This window comes from Equus asinus, chromosome 1, assembly GCF_041296235.1.
Source record: "Equus asinus isolate D_3611 breed Donkey chromosome 1, EquAss-T2T_v2, whole genome shotgun sequence".
In the NCBI taxonomy this organism is placed as follows: domain Eukaryota; kingdom Metazoa; phylum Chordata; class Mammalia; order Perissodactyla; family Equidae; genus Equus; species Equus asinus.
In genome coordinates this window covers 21,905,544-21,926,267 of record NC_091790.1, presented here as the reverse complement: position 1 = coordinate 21,926,267, position 20,724 = coordinate 21,905,544, and the positions used below count along the sequence as shown (strand labels likewise).

The 20,724-nt window shown below is 43.1% G+C and overlaps 2 protein-coding genes across 2 annotated transcripts; both read right to left on the bottom strand.

Moving 5' to 3' along the window:
- Window positions 1–934: 934 nt before the first annotated feature.
- On the bottom strand, window positions 935–6,219 carry PDCD2 (programmed cell death 2). Its single transcript, XM_070512021.1, has 6 exons — window positions 5,903–6,219; window positions 5,135–5,377; window positions 4,648–4,779; window positions 3,994–4,097; window positions 2,739–2,852; window positions 935–1,535 (listed from the first exon to the last, which is right to left on the bottom strand). The coding sequence occupies exons 1-6, from the start codon at window positions 6,183–6,185 to the stop codon at window positions 1,377–1,379; spliced, it is 1,035 nt and encodes a 344-aa protein (XP_070368122.1). The 5' UTR covers window positions 6,186–6,219; the 3' UTR covers window positions 935–1,376.
- A 12,500-nt stretch (window positions 6,220–18,719) lies between these two features.
- Window positions 18,720–19,688, bottom strand: LOC106827770 (olfactory receptor 7A17-like). The gene has a single exon (XM_044760956.2). It carries the CDS (start codon window positions 19,686–19,688, stop codon window positions 18,720–18,722), a length of 969 nt encoding a protein of 322 aa, XP_044616891.1.
- Between the last annotated feature and the right edge of the window lie 1,036 nt (window positions 19,689–20,724).

The following is a 20,724-nucleotide window of genomic DNA, read 5'->3' as shown; positions in this document are numbered from 1 at the left end:
ACACAAGACGTGGACTAATAGGCTAGGACTTTCCGATATAAAAGTATAGTAAAATGGCCATGTAGTCAGTGACATTAGCAAATGATGTTACCTTCAAAAAAGATGTGCTTGCTGGCAGTGTATTCCAGGGTTAGCAGGGATGTGAATGGGAGGATGTGAGCCCATGTAGACTGAAGACATAATCATGAGAAAGTTACCAGAATTAGCTGTTGTCTTTCAAGCACTGATCAAGAGCAGTGTCTCTTCAGATTTACCTTAGTGCTGGGCAGGCAGCGCTGGTGTTGAGAATTGCAAAGTATCACAAGATGACTGTTAAACAAACGCTCCAGGCTGGAAGGAACCTCAGCATGGTTAACAGCACAGATTTAGGAACCACTTGCATAAACAGATGCTTCAGAAACAGAATATCCCACGCTTGAAAGCCGGCCTCAGGGCCCGCCCTCAGGCTGCTGCCTCCTGGGCCAGATGGTCCTGGGGCTGACCTAGGGGAACTCAATGCTGATTCCTGCATCTTTACTCAGGTTATGTCCCTCGTGTATAGCAGTCCCCCATGTGTGGCAGTATGAGACGCAAAGGGAAGACCATCAGTTGCCTTTCAGGCTCTCCTCTATAAGCAGCACCACCGGCTCACCCAGATCAGTTTTGAAGCAGAGCTGCTCTTCAGGGTCAGGTTTTCTGATCACAGATCTACTGTTTTTCTTCATCCAGCCAACTGTGCTGCTGCTGCTGCTGCTTCAGAATTATTGGGTATCCCATTCATCGTACTCACCAGCCTAGTGGGGTTCAGAATGTTTCTCATGTTCTTGGCTTCTGTGTATGCTGGAGCCTGTGATAATGACCTGATAATCAGACAAGTCTCTTGGGGTTTACCCAAATATTTGTTTCAACTTTGCAAATTTCAGGGGGAGAAATGCTGAGTGATAGTTTGACTCAATTAGGCACATAACCTATTTTTATTGTAGAAATGTGTATTTAAGTAAAAACATCAATTTTCTTAGTCCCACCATTCAGTTAACCCCTTCACACCTAGTGTGTATCTTTCCAAATTTATTCCTGTGCACATACACATGTATAAATAGTTAGAAAAATATGATCATACCTTGGTGTCAGTTTAAATCTGTATCTTATTTGGTATGCATATAAGTTTATATCATTAAGACTGCATAGCCTTCTGCTGTATAGGTCCACCAAAATTTACTTAACTCCCGGTCACTGGTCATTTTTTTCCACTAATATTTAGATGTTTTAAACAACACCTAAAACAACATCTTTGTACCTCTATCTCTGGTATAATTATTTCCTTAGGATAAAGTCTAGAAATGGAATCGCAAGGTCAAAGAGATTATGAGCATTTTTAAGGCTTTACAACGTTGCCTTTAGGGTGTATCTGTTATCTCTTGCTTCCAAACAAACTCTTCTGCATAGCCAGTGCCCAGCCTACAGCTTTCAGCACAGGTGAAGACAGCCAGGACCCCCCAGTCGACGCTCCTGCCCAGTCTGTCGGCCTTTAGGTAGTTGAGCAGCTGTGGCATGACCTGAGAAGAGGCAGACACAGTTAGAGCCCTGCTTCAAGGCCAGGAGCACTGTCCGCTCCCTACAGACCTTCCCTGCCGGGGCAGCTGTAGGGACCCTGGTCTTTCAGTCTCCATATCACACAGGATTATAGACCCAATACAGTTTACATAATTAAAAACCTAAAAATATTTCGCAACTGTTTCTTCAAAACTCCTCTCTACTTCATTGTGTGTCTTTCCATTTGAGAAGTTCCCAAGTATAAGAAGATCAGCTGGTCTATTTGGCCTGCCTGTTACCTAATCTTTTAAAAGTATTAACATGCTACAAAATAGTGCTAAGGCTTCTATTTGATCAACTTTTATTCTCTGTCGTATAAAACCTGAATAGCAGATGCTATTACTATGACTCTGAAGAAACACTATCCAGTAGTAATGAGGATAAAAAGGAAATGTACCGATTTATTTGTATAGAAAGGGATGGTGGAAGTCAAGTGGTCTAATAGGAACTGCCAGCACAGACAGGAAGTCGCTTTACACACACACTGTCGGCTCCTCTCAGGCGTCAGGAGCTGTGGTACTAAAGTAACCAGTGCTGGATACAGTCCTCCCAATTCCTTTTTTACTCTAAGAAATGAATGTTACCTACCACTCTGTGAGGTTATGAATCCACAGCTTAGGAGCATTTCCGCGCAACCCAAATCGATTTTGACGCTAACGCTTTTCTTTTGAAAAAACATTTACCTTAATGATTACATCCATTTGTTTTGTTAACAAATCTACAAACGAAGATGAACAGAGGAAGGGTTCTAAAACACTCCTCTCACAAAGTACAGTCAAAAACCTTAATTAGTGGAACTGAAAGGTCTATTATAATCACACTGGGAGGTGGGGGGTGTTCTACATGGTATAAACAACTACATTTAAATCCTTATTATTGCAGAAGTCAGTCAACAGATAATGTCTAAAAACCAGTAAACTGAGAAACATATCAGGAAAAGCATGTTACTTACAGAGAGAAGTAACTACCAGAGAAAGCAGTAAAAGACAGTGCCCTCCAGGGAACAAGCCCTGAGATGGGGCAGGACACTGCTTCTCATTATAGGGCACCCTTCCTGATACCAGATGGACCCATATGCATTTATTACTTTGGTAAAGTTTCTTAATGTTTAAAAACAAAAATCTAAGGGTGATTATATACTAAAGTAGTTTTATTTATGGTCATACCTGGAATTCAAATATTCTCTTGGCACCGCAGGGGCAATCTGGAATGTCCTCCTCTTGAGGGATATTTTCAGCAGAGATCCAGATGGGAGCAGTCCCTCTGCCATATCTGAGAATCTGAAAGCAGTCAGGATCACGTTCACATCAGCTCCTTACCTGCGAGTTTCCAGTGGAAGCATGTGACCTACACTCGTCTGGAGAAGCTCTGTCCATGCGCCTACACTGGATGGAACACCATTCCCCCTCAGACCCGACATTTCAGCTTACCTGACTCAGGATATAAAAAATACATTTCTTAGATGATAACATGGTCAGAATCTAAACCTATGACTATTCTGTGAAGGACTAACAATAACCCTGTTTCCCCATTACTAGGTTCTGAATCCAAAATGCAGCCTAGAGTCTGTGCTTACCTTTACACAGACAGAAGGAAGCTCAGTTAAAACTTTCAAAAGGCACAAATACCAAGTGAAGCACAGTGTCGAGATAAATACTAGACAGTTAGATCTAATATAACAAGTGAATGAGTTTCCTACATTTTGCTAAAAGCATATGCATTGCTAAAAACCACCTTCTTTGTGTTTAGGACCTGGATGTATTCTTCCTCTAAGCCCCTGGATGTTTATTTCATCCAGTGACTGGGTTATGGGAATTCAGCTGCGTTTTCTTTAACGATCATGTTTGTGGCGAGGGAAGTTAGGGGGAAAATGTTGGTGGCAGAACAGAGATGAAGGAGGAAAACATTTACTGAACACTGTGCCTAAGTCTCCGTGCTCCTCACAACCACCTGTTCTTTTCACTCTAGATGTGCTCACAGCAGAAGCTCATCATGTAACTCAAGAATCCAGGGTTCTTCCCAACACCAAAGCCCAATACTCTTTTCACAAAACCAGTATCTTGTGTTAACATGACATATTGGTTTTACAAGCCAAAGGTCCCTGTTGGAAAAAAGGGCAAAAATATCTTTTTTCTTTTTCTTTTTTTTTGCTATTGGTGCCTAAACTCCAAGTATCACAGGCAACGTCTTACTCATCTGCTATCACTGAGGCTTTCTTTAGAAAATGCATTCTCTATAGTAAGTGTTAGTCTTTCAATGAAAAGGATCAGCACCTAAAAAACGCCTTTCCACAGGGACCATCTGTGTGAAGCACTCTTTATTATAAAGCTTAGTACAAAGAGTTACTTCTTCTCAGGGATTATACCCCTGAAGCCCCACCTGAAAAGAACACATGGAGGAGCTATGTGAGTTCTGTTTTACCTGTTCTGGTTCAAGGGCTACTTTAGTTTTAAACTTCTGGAAAACTTTATCTTCCCTGGATTCATGTTTTGCCATGGAATCCAATTCTTCCTCAGGTGCTTCACCTGAAAAATCATCAACATAACTGTTAGGGCTTGATCCCCATGATCTGACAGTTCACGCATGCTCAGGGAAGACAATTTTAAACAACCAACTTAGTGTTAAATCAGATGGTGAAGGCCAGACGTTTGCACAGCTTTCCCTATCTGACTTCACTAAAGTTGAGGTTTTACGACCATGTGATTTGCAAGTACTCATGAAGCGTTATTTACTACACAGGCTTTAAGTGAGCGCTTCTCTTCAAGGCTTCAAACTAAAAGAACAGGCCCAAGTCTCGAGCTCAGGACTCGTGCCCAGCACTTGACATGACACCCAACACACGTGAGCCCTTATCACTGCTGCCCTTACGCCGTCCTGCACTCCTATTTCAGATCTCTCCGTGGTGCAGACATCTCTCTCCCCACCTGCTACCAGTCATCACACACTGCCTGGGGACCGACCAGCCCGTTCCTTGTCCACACTCATGTCCTGGAATCTGCATTTGACATTAAGCCCATTCCTTCAAGTGATATGTTTAATCACTTAATCAATGAAGTTCTGAACCTGACTCCTTACCCATGCTCCCTATAATCTCTGATTCTTCCTCTTTTTCTACAACTTCAGGCGTAATCTCATCTTCTGTTTCTATTACAATTTCAAATTCTGGAAAAAGGAAGTTGTGGTCTGGAACTGTATTGTCCAAATTATCTGAAAAAAAGAAAAACATGACATCCTTAGTAATCTTTGAGTTGTGAAGATGGTCTAATAATTTCCTGTTTCTAAAGTATACTACATGCAGTAAGTTTTCCACAATAAATTAATATATGCAGCTTTAGCATTTTGGGTTGCAGGTCATGAATTAAATGTCTATCTTAAGTCAAGGCTGGGACATAACCAAGTGGGCAAGATCTCACAGCTCCTCTTTCCTACAGGTGTTCACGTTACCAGTTACCAAAACTTTAGAAAGTATTATACCTTTCCTAATTTTAATTTTTATCCTCAAAAGATTTGGGTTGGTAGACACCATGAAACTCAGCTGAAAATTAAGAAAACAAGAACTGACCTGCTTGCGTACAAGCCTGCTTATGCCCCGACCTCCAGTCCAGAGTCTGATGCTCCTTACTGCAGTAATGTGCCCTGTGACACCGCGAGCACGTTTTGGGGCCTAAACAGCCGCACACCCTGCAGAGATGAGCCCCGGACTTGAGCTGCAGGCACACGGGGTCTCCTGTCGCCGCGGGCGGCTCCTCAGAGAGCGGCTCATACGAGTAAAAGTCATTTTTCCTGGGTAGCTGATTTCTAAAAACTGAGACAGTAAAGAGAAATGTAAATACTTGAAACACAACATAACAATTCAAATCTTTGAGCCTCGCTCCACACAAGACTGAAAAGACATTTCTTAAAGACAAAAACAGAGGAAAGTTTCTGTTTTCAGGGAGCTTATTTTCTGGAAGGGGAGTAAAGAAAGAAAACAAAAATTAAGGGAATTTCAGAGTCCAGAAACCGGCTTGGTGCCCACACCGAGTGGGCTCTTCGAGCTGGTCCACGGTGACCACGAGGGAAACGCTGAGGCCGGAGGCGTGGACAGGCTCCCGGACCAGCTCTCTGAACCCAACACCGGCCCGGTTCGCGGGCGGGAGAGCGCCCTGGAGACGCCGAGGAGCGCGGGGCACGGGCGGGAGGGCGCCCCGGAGACACCGGGAAGGGGGCGGCAAGACAGGGGGAGGGGGTGCCCTGGAGACACAGGCAGGGGGGAGGGGGCGCGGGCCCGGAGTAGGGGTCGGCATCGCCCGGCCGCCCGGTCCCGCTGCCTACTGCCAGGCGTGCTCACCCCGCAGGCCCGCGCAGCACGGCGGCGCGCGGCAGCAGAAGAGGAAGAGGCCGCGGTGGAAGGCGTCGGCGCGGCCGGGCAGCGGCGCGTAGAGCTGCAGCAGGAAGGCCAGCGGGCGGCCGCACAGCGCGCAGGACAGCTCCGCGGGCCCCGGCAGCCCGGACGCGCTCAGCCACGCCGGCCGCCCGCCCACCTTGCTGGGGAACTGTTCGCTGCGCAGCCGCCACGCCGGCGCCGCCTCGGCGAAGCCCAGCTCCACAGAGCCCGCGCAGGCGGCCGCCATGGCGCGCCGGAAGTGGGCGGTTACTTGCCCGGCCGGAAGGTGGGAGTCGAGCGCCGCAAGGCGCGGAGGACGACGGGCCGGAGGCGATTGGACGACAGGGGCGACGGGGCGGGACTAGGGGGGGAAACAGCGGCTTTGCCCCGCCCCCACGTCCTGACTTCCGGCCCCGTGACTGGGGCGGGGCGGGGCGCGCCCACCCACGTGGGGCCGCAGCCCGCGGGGGTCGCGGGAGGGCCAAGTGCGGGGAACCGCCGGCTCTCTGGCTTCGGGACAGTCTGGGCCATCCCGTGGCCGCCACACTTCCGCTCCCCTTGACGCCGACGACCCCGGGCCACTCTGCGCCCTGGGGGTGGGGCTCTGCGGGGGCGGGGCCAGGGCTGGGGCAGAGCTGCTCTTGGTCCCTAAGTGTGCACAGTCCACCGCATGGTTGTTGGGGTGAGGGGTGACGTGAGGGGCGGTTAGGATGGGGTTAGGGCGAAGAGGTTAGCAGGGTTATGGTTTGGGATTTGGGCTCCCCATTAGGAGTTTGCGGCTCACGGCTAGGGTTTGGGGGTTGGAGAATTGAGCTTAGAGGATGAGGGGTGAGTGGATCAAAGTCAGGATTAGATGGTCAGAGTTAGAGGCTCAAGGTCGGGGTCGTCTGGGCTGGAGTCAGGATTGGGGCTGTCAGTGATGAATAAATGAAAAGCAATGCGGATATGGGAGGACATGAGGAAGCAATTTGGTTTAAAACTTATTCAGCCTGACCTTGTTTTTCCATAAGGCCTGACATCTCTTGTAGAGCATGCATTGTACATCTGCTTTATATATTCACAATGTCCCAAAGACAAGAATGATGCACAAAGATAGGGATATAGCTTCTCCCTGTATCATTTCTTGAAGGGTAAGCATTTCTTCCCAGAAACAAAGGATTAATTACTGACCTGCTTTAACTCACCTCATGACTGCTGACCTGCTGATCACCAACTTGCTGTGCTCACGTTGTGACACTGACCTGCTCTGTTAGAAAAGCACTTATAGACTGTAGTGAGATATTCTTGTTGTATGTGGTGGATGTTCTTTATTACGAGCCCATTTGAAGACTAACGCTCTGGAGAACTTTTCCACCAAGGAAGGAAGCTCTCTGAAGAAGTGGGGTGTACAGAATGGTTATATACCATCTTGGAACAAACTCACCCCGATTTTGACTTATAGATTGATCGTGGATTATTTGTGTCGACATCGACTTAAAAAGTAGATTGGCCAGTTATTTTACCTACAAAACTTGTTAATTTGAGAATGGAAAAAAGAATTGCTATTGAGGATGTGCATGCTGTGGCTAACCATAGTCAAGTCTGTGACAAAATTTTGCTGCTCTTCGTGGTTTAATTATACCTTGTTTACCAAGAAATCTGAGCTTCCTATGAGAAGAGGTCGAGATAGTGCTCACCTAGATAAATACATACTCTCAAATTCCAAATTGAGTGACAATTGTGACTTCATCAGCTTCATTCCAACTGGCAACTGTTGCAGGAGAGCATAGCAACATTACTGCAAGGCTTTAAGCTTAGCAAGAACAAATTACAAAATGGGTGACTGAGAAATATGCAACTTGCTGATTCTCATAAATTACTGTGTTAGATTGTTTGTGGTTTGGAATCAAAGGCTGGAAGGTAAGTATCTTATCAGACATGAAGGCAAGGGGCTTACGAACGCTGGGCCCTTGCAGGAACGGAATGCCGTCTGCATAACTTGCCAGATTGTTTGTTCCCAGGATACTCCGTCAGAGAATGACCTTGCATAGGGCCGGGGGACATTGAAGGGGGGAAGATTAGAACTGCTGAGCTTTGACTTGCATATTCCTGCTGGCATGAGTTCCTGCCATGCTTGTACTTCTTGGCCTGCAAATAAATACGTGGCGATCAGAGGGATGTCACCTCAGTCCTAGAGGCTGATGGTCCCCTGTCCCATTAAATAATATAGAGTGTGTTGTGTCTATTATATAGACGTGTTCTGTATATTCATTCCATCCACCCCTTCACCTGGCTGCCCAGTTGGTCTCAGCAGCAGGCAACCTGGTTCCAAGCTAACTAGAACTGGTCTAAATCCTAGAATGCAGCCAGATTCTATTTCCAAAGCAGTAGATATGATGTTTTCAGTTTGCAGAACTCTTGAGAACTAGAATATGTTATTGAAACAAATGGCCATTTATCACCAACAGATATAAAACCAAAGAAGTTCCCTGCTCTTGGGTCACTGCATTTTAAGTGAGATTAATTTCTGTTAGTTATTGTATGTTATAGGCAAAGGAAAACAAATGGGTGGGGCTCATTGGAAATGGATAAACAAAAGAATTAGACTGCTGAGGAGCAGAAAGAAGAGTGAAGAAGAGGAGAGAAATGGTTGGGCTCTTGGCCACAGCTCTTTGTTTTCACAGCTGCACATCCCCCCCGTCACTTCTGCCGTCCAAAAATCTGTCAGTGACTAGTTCAGACAGGACATAAATACCAGGAAATCCAACCCCTAGTATCAGTGGCCTTTGGCTCTCTCTATAGAATCCTAGGGTAGTTGTCACTTTCCTGCTTCTGGAGGAAAACAAATTTACAACACTCTCCTGAACCTCATCAAGAGCTGAGTTCCCCTCCAAGTCACCTTATTTTCCACTGGAAGGAGATCAGAGTAGGGGGGTGATGAAGAAAGTGTCTTCTGCTCACTATTCCAGCATGGAGAATGAGATCCTGGAGTCTAGTGCTCCAGGAGACCTAATGGGATAAGAGAATGGGATGGGACATAGGCTATTTGCAGGAATTGTAGAAGTCGTCCAAAGAATTGTAGAATTCATCCAATGCAACCTCCCACCAAATAAGATGATCTTTGCCAACAACAGAACCAACAAAGCAAATGGTAAGAATTCATATGAAACATTAAATAACACTAGAAATACCACAAATACTAATTCAAGAAATAGGTTTATAATGTTAGTACTCTTTCCATTTTGCAGAAGTAAAACATAGGCACAGTGAGGTTATGTAATTTCCTATACAGCTATCAGGGAACAGAGGTTTCAAACCAGGACTGCTGGCAGCTCCACAGCCAGGCTCTGCTGCCTCTCAAATGCCTAAATTATCTCGGGGATAATTTACTTCTTATAAATTGCCATCACAAGGGCCCACAATGTGAAGAAACATCAAGACAGAAGGGTAGGAAACTAAGGTTCTGGGAAGGTAGGGTGTGCTATGGGATGGTTAGAAATAGCAGAGATATCAACAGTGATGCCCAGGGTTGGGAGTGCAGGAATAGGATGGTGAAAACAGACACAGCACTGAAGTGGGACAGAAGTAAAATTGGAAAGGCTGCAGAAATATTGATAAAGGGCCTTAGTACATGGCTGAAAGAAGGAGTGATTGTGCCTGCCAATGTGAGGAATCAAGAGTTACCTAATATTTACATAGAAGTTAACAGCTTTTAAGCAGTCCTTTGTAATTTTTCATTATTCTCACCTCTTTGAATTTTAATTTCTATGAGTATATTTGTCTCCACCACTAGCCCATGAGTTTCTTGAGTACTATAAACATGTCTCATACCTTCCTGGGACATAGAAGGTACTAATAAATGACTGAAGAATGAATAAAACACAACTCTGTAAAAAATCTCTTTTCTTCAAAGAAAGTGATGTTGAAAGATTCAGAGATTTGCCCAAATTTTGACAGAAGTGAAAAAAAAAAAATAGGCCTGCATCAGACTAAAAAGCTTCTGCAAGGCAAAGGAAACCATCAACAAAATGAAAAGATACGTGTGTGACATATCCTGAGTTCGAAGAAGCCCCTTTCCATGATGAAGGACACCTTTCTCAACACAAGAACGGCAGAAGACCTTATCAGGAACTCCTCTGAGGCTTGGAGGAAGGGTGCCAAAAGAGGTCCAAGAAGGTGTTCACGTGTCTGATGCCCCCGCTTCTGATATGGGCCCTGACATCAGTTTCCCTACATCAAACTCAGCATATATGGGGTTAAAACCAAAACACTCATTCCCTGCTTACTTCCTGGCTTCCTGGCTCCAGAATCCACTATGCTCCATGGAGACAGACACTGTCAAGGACAAGCACCTGGATTCATTATCTCCTCCCCACAAAGAGATACAGGCTGGTGGGAAAGCTGCTGACCAGCAAGGTCACAGGCTCCCTCCTCTCTGAAAGTAGTCTCAAGGCCAAAGACAGGCTGGTGGGAAAGCTCCGACCAGCAAGGCAGTATGCTCCCCCTCCCCTACCTAAAACCCCAAATAAAAACACTTCCTTTTAGCTTTTTGGGGAGTTTGGGATTTCAGCATTAGCTGCCCTCTCTCCTCGCTCAGCACTGTGCAATAACAAAATTCCTACTTTCTTCCACTGCACCTGGTGTTAGAGATTGGCTTGCTGCGTAACAGGTGATCAAACTCACTTCAGGTTCAATATCACTTCCCTCAGTGCTAACATCTGATCACCCCGTGGTCCCATGATCAAGAGGAGGAAAGTCAATTTTGGGACAACAGGACCCACTCAATGAAGACTGGGTGGGAAATTCATCAGTGATCCACATGCAGTTTAGCGGGCTGTTTTGGCCTTCCAGCGTTTCATCCTCTGGCTCCCACTCTTTTGACTGGGGAGTAGATACCCCGGCAGCAGGATACAGTGGAGGGACTTCAGGACGAGGGGTGCTCCTTGGAAGGCCTTCTCTCTATCTTACTCTCTTTCTTGGCTTTTTCTTACTTCTTATCCTGTCTTGAAGCTTCTCAGACTTTGGAGTGGCACTCAGCACATTTCCTTTGGTGGTGCCAGATAGGATATTCTTTTTTTTTTTTTAAGGAAGAGTAGACCTGAGCTAACATCTGCTGCCAATCCTCTTCTTTTTGCTGAGGAAGACTGGCCCTTAGCTAACATCCGTGCCCATCTTCCTTTACTTTACATGTGGGACGCCTACCACAGCATGGCATGCCAAGCGGTGCCATGCTTGCACCAGGGATCCGAACTGGCGAACCCCAGGCCGCAGAAGTGGAACGTGTGCGCTTAACTGCTGCACCACCAGGCCAGCCCCTGGATAGGATATTCTTGATAGTGACCCCTCTGGGGGTTCTTCTTGTGGTCCAAAACATGGCTCGGGGTCACTGTCAGTCTTGGAACTTCCAAATGGTGCCTCGGAAACACACAGTCCCTCTCTCTCCATCTTTCCTTGTCAGATGCAGACCCACCGCTGCCTGTCTTGATCTTTCTGTTCTCGATGCTCGTGTTTTCTGCTCACTCTTTTCCGTGATTCTCTCCTCCTACTTGAGGGTGCATGTGTTGTAGGGCACTGGGTTCAGTTTTCCTTCAGCAGTGCCTCACCTCCTCTTAAGCCCTTCTGCTCGGGTCGCTGCTTCCATTCTTTGGAAATCAGTGTCTGGACCTGCTTGTCAACTCTGGCCTTGGGAGGAGACACACACTACCCCTCTGACAGCTGGTTCCACACAGGCCTCATTTCTTCCTCAAAATACAGGATCTCAAATCACAACATGAACTGTTCATGTCCAGATGAGACAAAACCTTGTCAAGTCAGAAGGGTGAGAAAGACGTGCCAAAGGAGTGTGGCCACACTAGGCAGGCCACCGAGGGACTGAGGAAGCCACGAGGCAGCCTCTTCCGTCAGCTGGCAGGCCCCACCCTCTTCTCTGAAGTCAGGAAAGCCAGGCCTTCCTACAGCCCAGGACACTCTTCTGGGGAGAAATCCACCATTAGGGGCTTGAGAAGGCCCCCTACCCATCTCCCTAAGTGCGCAGATGTGGGACAGAGAGAGAAGAGCACTCTACTGCTTGCTGCCTTGTCCAAAGGAGGATGGCCATCACTGCCCCTGTGGCCAAGACTCTGTCAGTGGGACAACCATGGAGGAAAGAACCACGAGTCCTGACAGTTTTCTGGGAGGCATCATCGCCCCTCTGTGAAGGGGCATGCTGCTGGGCTACCTGTGTACCCAACCAGGGAGGATGCACGCTTTGTATCCAGGTCCTTGCCCAGCAATGCCAATGCACCCAAGGGAGGATGATGATCCCGAGGGTGGCTGGTGGAGGGACACCATCCAGAAGGGGGATATTCAAGATTCCTGGAAGGCACTGGCAGAAGCAGGGACCCGTGTTGTGGTGCCAGGAACTGGCCCTCCTCTGCCCAGGTCTAGTGAAAGGACAAGGATCAGGAGATAGGACTGTCTGTGTGCTTCTGGGCGGCTTTGCTCAATCAGGGGCTTCAGTGCCTGGAGCCACAGCCTGAGCCCCAGGAGCTGCCCCTGCGTGTGCAGGGATGGGATTTGCAGGCTTGGCTTGGACCTCCCTGAAGTCCCCATTCCACCCGGTGACCTTGTGTCTATGTGCAGCTCTCTGGCTTTTCTTCTCTCGGTGTTGTCTTTCCTGGGTGTTCTGAAGGTGTGCCTGTCTTGGCCACGGATTCGGACCACCAGTTGGAAGAAGCCCTTCTCCATCTGGAGGACACCTTACCAAATACAGGAACTCCAGAAGACCTTATCAGGAGCTCATTTGACACTGGGAAGAAAGGAGCCAAAAGAGGTCCAAACACGATCATGACAGTTCTGCCCCTGACCCGCCTTCCCCCAAGGCTAAAATCTGACCTCGCCTTGGTGCCATGATCATGAAGAGGAAAGTCACTTTGGGACGACAGAACCGATTCAACTGCTACTGGACAGCAGATTCATCGCTGGTTCTCTTGCAGTTTGGCTGTCTCTCTCCACCTTCTGGCTTCAACATCTGGCTTCCATGCTTTTGACTGTGTGTTCCATCAGACGATTATCAGACAAATACTGTATGATCTCACTTATATGTGGACTCTTCAAAAAAAGCAAAGCCAAACCAATAAAATTAGATATCAGATTTGTTTTTACTGTAGTTTGGTGTTGGGGGAGAAGGAATTGGAGGAAGTTGGTCCAAGGGACAAGGGATGTAATGCACAACATGATGGTTATAGAATACACTTCTGTACGATGTATTTAAAAGGTGTCAAGAGAGTAAATCCTAAGAATTCTCATCACAAAAAACCTGTTTTTTCCTTTTATTAGTTTTTAAATCTATATGAGATGGTGGATGTTAACTCAACTGATTATGGTAATCATTTCACAATATATGTAAGTCAAATCATTCTGCTCCACATCTTAAACTTACACAGTGCTTTATCTCAATAAAACTGGATAAAGAAAGAAAATATTTTGATATAATAAAAGTCAGGAAAGTTGATGTGGTAGAAATAATGACACAAACAAAACTTAAAAGAGCAGAAAATGTAGTCAGTACATTATAATGTGGATAAAATATTAAGTTATTTCCATAAAAATTATTGACTGATAAAAATAAATTCGCTGAACTAAAAACAAAAGTGAATAAACTTGATTTTTTTACTGTTCTATATTTTAAAAAATTGATCAATGAATTAAAATGTCTAATTATCTTTGAAAAATACATTTTCAACAAATGTTTTTGGTGTTTTGTATAATTCTGATTTCAAGGTTTTATTAGGCACAGAATCAGGAGATTTTGTTTGCTCAATTTTGTGTCAGGTAAAATGACAAAATATCAGGGTCAAAATGGAAGAGTGATAATGGCAAGATTAAATTGTCCTCTGCTCATTTCTCTGTATTTACACTTAATGAATAAAATATATTTTTATTGATGTAAAATACTTACAATGTAAAATTTACCATCTTAACCATCTTTACATGTACACATCATTAAACACATTGTTTATGAAGTACATTTTAAATATATTAAATACATTGATATTACTGTGCAAGCTCACCACAATCCATCTTCAGAACACTTTTTGTCTAGCAAAACTAAAACTCTATGCACCATTCAATAAATTCCCCTTACCCCCTCCTCCCAGCCCCTAACAGACATCGTTCTACTTTCTGTCTCCCTGAATTTGATGCCTCAGGGTACCTCCTATAAGTGGAATCACACAAGGTTTATACTTTTGTGGCTGGCTTATTTCACTTAGTGTAATATCCTGAAGGCTCATTCATGTTGTAGAATATGTCAGTATTTCCTTCCTTTTTAAGGATGAATAATATGCCATTGATTGTATATTCCACAGTTTGTTTATACATTCATGCCTGGACAGATATTTGGGTTGCCTCCATGTTTTAGCTATTATGAAAGAGGATAACTTTGTTTTTTTTAATAAAAAACTTGGGCACTAAACTACTTGACTTCATGACAATTTTGCCAAAATAATAATGAATTTCATACTTACGCCTCAAATTCACAAATGTCCTTAGTTCTTCATTTTAAAATGGCTATTAATTATAAGAGATACATTGAGATTTTATGCACTGTAGTCTAGCTTAGCACATTAAATGTATGGTCTGCTTTAATTTTTAGAAAACTTTAATCTACGAGGTGTTACTTTTATGAACTGCATTCTCCATTGTAGAAATATGACTCAGAGGGATTCAATAGTCTCCTCAAAGACATAAACCAAGTAAGGGATAGAGTCTGAATTGGAATTCTGTCAGGCTGCTTTTAGGTCTCAAACCCTGGGGCAGTGCTTCTCAACCAGAAATAATTTCTCTCCTGAAAATATTTGGAAATGTCTGAATGGATGCTACTAAATGCCTATAATCCACAGGACCGCATCCAGCACAAATAATCATCCAACCCCAAATGTCAACAGTGAGGAGGTTAAAAAACCTATTTTAGACCAACACTCCCTCAGCTTCATTGTGCATAACAAATTACCAAGGTTTGTAGTTCAAATGGAAATTCTGTTTAACCAGGTCCACAGTGGGCTCAAGGATTCTGTATTTCTAACATCCTCCCAAGTGACGCTGATGCTGCAGGTTCTGGTCTGTGGACCACACCTTAGGTACCAAGTCTGTGTTCCTGTGTTAGAGTCAAGTGCAGGTATTTCCAGGTCTCAGTTGCCAAGAAACATCTCTACATATAACTTTGAAAGAAAAATTTTCACTCTAACTAGAGGCTGTAGTAAATCCTGTCTTCAATTTTTTAAAAATATAATGGCTCTTGAGTGAATTCAAATTATATACAGCTGAATAAGACTTTACACTAGGGATAATAAAGGTCATCAAAAGATTTCCACATCCTAATCCCAAGAACTTTTGAAAATATTAGCTCAGCGAGCAAGGGCAATAATACAGTAGATGGAATAAATTTAATCATCATTTACCTTAAGATCAGTTTAGGTTGGATTATCAAGGTTAGCCTGAGATGATCCCTATGATCCTCTAAATGTGGAAGGGAAAAGATGAAGAATTGGAATCAGAAGGATATTTGAAAAGGCACACTGCTGGCTATGAAGATGGAGGAAGGGCCCTGAGCCAATGAACACAGGTGTCCTCTAGAAACTGAAACAGGAAAGGAAATGCATCCTCCCCTGCAGCTTCCAGAAGGGGCCCAGCCCTGCAGACACCTTGACTTCTAGAGCTTTAAGATAGAAAGCTGTTTGTTTGAAGCCACTAGTGTAATTTGTTACACAGCAATTGGTATCTAATACAGACATTTCTAATAAAATTCTATTCAAGGGAACTGAGTCTTAGCCTCTAAATTCATTCAGTTAGTTTTCCTTGGAGATTTTGTTTTGAAATTCCACCTTAAATCCTTAAATAGAAAAAGAAAACTAAGTCAATTTGGAGATTATGGTTCCATTAGCTGGTACAGTGAATTTCCCATCACCTGAACATAAATGTCTTTCCTCCTTTGATGTTTTTGAGGCATTAAGATAGAAAAAGTAATTCATTATTAAAATGAAGATCACCCATTCCACTTTAAATATTTGTCAAAATTTCTACATTCTTTCAAATTTTTGTTAATTCAAATGTTCATTCTTTTTTTTCTATCCTCTCCAACTTTCTCTCAAGTTTCGTTCTAACATGAAAGGTGAAATTATTACTGTCTGTTTACAGATATGTGCATGAGTGTATTTATTTGAAGGAAAATCACATATAAATACAGACACATACATATACATACACACACAACTCAACTGTGGAAGAGTTTTTGAACTCAACAAGTCTTTGCACACGTTTCATTTATTCCTCACAACATCCATCTGGATTAGTTTTCTGATCCCACATTACCATCAGAAATAAGGAAAAGGAGGCTCAGGGAGATTCAACTTTTTTGATTACATAACAAAGCAATGAAAGATTTTTGTGCTTTCTTGAATTATATGTAAATGGCCTCATGCAGTATTTATCCTTAAATTTTTCATGGCTCCTTTAATTCAGCAAATTTTAGGTTTTATATTTTTTGGCATTGGTAAAAGCTTAATTGGATAGATTAATTCTTATTTAATATTGATCTTGTAGGTAAAAATTGCTTGACTGTATTTATTCAGAATCTATAGTGAGTAAAACAACCCCTATTCCAGGGCAATTCAAGACACAGCCATACCATAAGAAGCTTACAGGTTTTTATTTCTTGTTTATTTATTTCTCCCATTCTTTTAATGAGGTCCTATTGGCTTATAACATTGTGTAAATTTAAGGTATACACAAATTTTCCATTTTAATATGTGAAGTTTATTGCATGTCATCATACTCCAATAAACTAGTTTAAAGGAAAAAATATCAGATGATTCAAATCTCAAGGTAAGATCTAGACCACAGGGAGCTGAGTCTCAGCGTAACAGGGGTGGGAGATACGTCTTCTCACTGCGTAGAAGCATGTTGTATATAGAATATAAAATCAGTGGAATTAAGACCATTCCTATTTGATAAATTGTTTTTTTGGTAAACCATATGATTAACCTACATAAATAAATAAACTGACATAAATTGGTTCAAGACAGAGTTGCACTACAGTCTCACTCAACATCTTGGATGAACTACAGACACACAACGTAGGGATTCACAGCTGACTACAGCCTCGTGAGTATCTGAGCAGAGTTCAAAATAACTCCCCATCATGTAATCCTATTCAATAATAAAAGCATTATTTTGAAACATTTGATTTAGGATGGCTTGTTATGCAGAAAAAGCTAACTGATAGAATAATCAAAGCAAACAGTAATAGGGGCATTTGTAATAATCTGCTGCTTTTTATTTTTGGCACACATTCTGATACTGAAAATAGCATTCATGATTATTTTCTTATTCAAGTTTATTTAAGATAACAGTATTAGCAAGCAGCTATACTGAGGCTCTATTCTGCAGAATTTGGAGAAGTTGGAAGGATTTGCGTGTTTGTGCATAAGAAAACTTCTCACCCTGAGTCACATCACAGGGTGGAAATCCAAGCTTTTTTGTGAGTCATCCTTTGTGATGAATATTGAAGAGATTCCCGAGCATGAAGCAGATATATAATGAATGACCTTGGTACTGCTCATTCACTGCCCCTTTAGTGGTTATGAATAAACTTAGAAATGGGGAGATATTTCACAGAGCAATAGAAAGAGTCCTATTTGTAGGCAGCACTAGAAGTTTTCAAGCAAAATCAGGAAGGTAATTAAGTAACAGAACATGAACCCCCCCACTGGTGGACAACAGTCTTCCACGCTTCAGAGAGTCTATGTACAGCATGAAAAATAAATATTTTGCATAGTAACAAAATTTGCTATTTAAAATCTAGCTTCCTCATTTTTTTTTTTCGAGGAAGATTAGCTCTGAGCTAATATCTGCTGCCAATCCTCCTCTTTTTGCTGAGGAATACTGGCCCTGAGCTAACATCCTTGCCCATCTTCCTCCACTATATATGTGGGACACCTGCCACGGCATAGCTTGCCAAATGCCACCATGTCTGCACCTGGGATTCGAACCGGTGAACCCTGGGCCACCAAAGCAGAATGTTGAACTTAACCGCTGTGCCACCGGGCTGGCCCCTTAGTTTCCCCCTTTTTAAGGTCATCTCTGACTCTGAGACCATAATAGGTCAAACTGCATATGTAAATTTGTCTTTCCCTGTAGACTCCACTGGGAGATATATATTTGATATTAACTTTTTGCCAGTGACTATCATAGTCATTGTGGACACTGAGCTGAATAAGACAAAAGCCAGGAGACCAGCTACAAAACACAGTAACATATTAAAGACCATGTTATCTGTAAGAGCAGTTAAGGAAGAGAAATAGAAAAGAACGATGGGCCCAACATGAAAAATATGATTTCATATTTTGCTGAAATGAATTACATAAACAGCCTTGGTTGTCATGTGTACTGTTTTTTAATGAGTAATACAACTCATGACTAATCTCTCAGGAAAACAAGAGGAAAATTACTTGCATTGTTACATAATTTGAGAAGAAATTATTCTTGGGTAACCCAAGTTCCCCCAAGAAAAAAATGAGAATTTCCAAATATTTATGACTTAAGGTTGGGAAAAACTTTGTGAAAGTAGGAAAATGGACAAAGGGGAGACCTGCCTATACATCAAATACAGCAGAAAGCTTCCAAAAGTGAATTACGTAAATGATATAAAGATTGGAAATCAAAGAAATTGAAATTCCAGGAAATAAAGTGAAAGAACATGTTTAATACCCAGAATCTGATCAAAGAATAGTAATTTCTGCTTCTGAGGCTTTAAGATCTGCAATCATGGGCACTTCTTCAGCCCTAGAACAATTTTCTTTTTGATACATACCATCTGAACGACTCTTTTCAGAGCCCCCTGTATGTCTTTGTTCCTCAGACTGTAGACGAAGGGGTTCAGCATGGGCGTGGCCACAGTGTACATCACTGAAGCTGCAGCACTTGAGCGTGAACTGTGGGTAGGAGCAGGGAGAAGGTACACTCCTAGGCTTGAAAAATAATATAAGGAGACAACTGAGAGGTGAGACACACAGGTGGAAAATGCTTTATACTTCCCCTGAGCTGAAGGGATTCCACATATGGAGGAAACTACCTTTGAGTACGAGTAAAGGATACCAGCAAGGGCACCCCCAGCCAGCAGCACTGCTGTAACGTACATAACCGTGTCACTGAGAGAATAGTCAGAACAGGCAAGTCGGATCACCTGTTTGATTTCACAGAAAAAGTGGGGGATTTCCAAGTCAGTGCAGAAGGACAGTCGCAACACCATTAAGCTTTCTAACAAGGAATGCAGGGCACTTATGAGCCAAGATATCAGAACTAGAAGTTTACAGAGCTGGGGGCTCATCATGACTGTGTAGGACAAGGGGTGACAGATGGCCAAGAAACGGTCATAGGCCATTACAGCCAGATGGAAATCATCCAACACTGCAAAAAGTATGTAAAAATACATCTGGCTGATGCAGCCTTTGTAAGTTATCACTTTGCTCTGCGTCTGTATATTCACTAGCATCTTTGGGATGGTGGTGGAGGTGAAACAGATGTCTACAAAGGACAAATTGGAGAGGAAGAAGTACATGGGTGTGTGGAGGTGGGAGTCTGAGACAGTGACCAGGATGATGAGCAGGTTTCCCAATATAGTTGCAAGGTACATGAAGATGAAAAGCCCAAATATGAGGGGCTCCAGTTCTTGTTCCTTTGATAATCCCAGAAGAAGAAATTCTGAATTTTGTGTACCATTGCCTGGTACCATGTAGTAGTGGTTAAGACTAGGAATGAAAAAATGACATGACTAATTTTCACACAAATAGTCATTGCTAACACAGTTCAAATGTTACAACTTGTATATTACAGTTAAATCAATACATATTCTTTGTATGGATCTAATAGATTTTAAGGGATCTCCCCTGACATTTCTGACCAGAAATTCCTGTCTCACTCAGATTTTTCCCCAAGAGGCCATATATTACACAATTTTAAGTAGAAATTCTTTGATGATTTGAAGAATATATGTTGAGTACTGACCATCTTCTAGGCAAAAATGATAGGATTCTGAGAAACAAAAGCCCAAAAATATAGTGATGGTGAAAGAATATAAGCAAATAAATATTATATATCATGTCACATGGTGACAGATGCTATGAAGAAAAACAAGTACAGATAATAAAGAGTCAGTAGAGCTGTTAGTTTTCCCTGGTAATTCATGAAAACCTGTGTAAAAGGAAGACAAAGTGGGAGACACAAGGGTGTTTTGGTAAGTGTTTGCCTTGTAGAAGAAAGAGGCAGAGAAAAGACCCTGAGACAGGGGCAATACTCTTGTCTCGGGTATTCAACATTCAAAATGGAGCCAGAGTGGTGAGGGGAATGAGCAGAAGGAGAGGGATGAGAGACAGTGTCCGAGGATGTTGAGAAATGAGATGGCCTTCTAGCTGCACCTGAAGCTTCAAGACACAGGGAGTCACTCATTTACATTGTTCCTTGCACTTCATTGATTTTGTTTCTAAGGAATCCTCTGAATAGAAATAATCCCTTCATTTCTGTCTGCTGGCTAACATTCTGGCATCTGCTATCTTAGAGTCACATTTTGGAGCATATGGGCTAGATACCACTGCCCTAAGAACTGCTCTTGTCCCACAAAATACACAGGCACACACACGCAGTGCACAATGACCTCCTGGAGACATGAGACTAGCAGGTTCTTCTCACTCCAGCCACAATAATTCGGAAATAAATGATACAAGGAAGCTGTCAACATTAGGTTATTTTTACCCTAAAGAATGTAGAAATAG

What these genes read in the sequence shown, in the direction of transcription:
- PDCD2 (XM_070512021.1), bottom strand. Translation starts at nt 6,185, where the DNA reads ATGGCGGCCGCCTGCGCGGGCTCTGTGGAGCTGGGCTTCGCCGAGGCG. An exon ending in GTGCTGCGCGGGCCTGCGGG is followed by an intron (nt 5,378 to 5,902) that starts GTGAGCACGCCT and finishes TTACTGTCTCAG; the next exon opens with TTTTTAGAAATCAGCTACCC. An exon ending in AGAGATTATAGGGAGCATGG is followed by an intron (nt 4,098 to 4,647) that starts GTAAGGAGTCAG and finishes ATGATTTTTCAG; the next exon opens with GTGAAGCACCTGAGGAAGAA.
- LOC106827770 (XM_044760956.2), bottom strand. Translation starts at nt 19,688, where the DNA reads ATGGTACCAGGCAATGGTACACAAAATTCAGAATTTCTTCTTCTGGGA.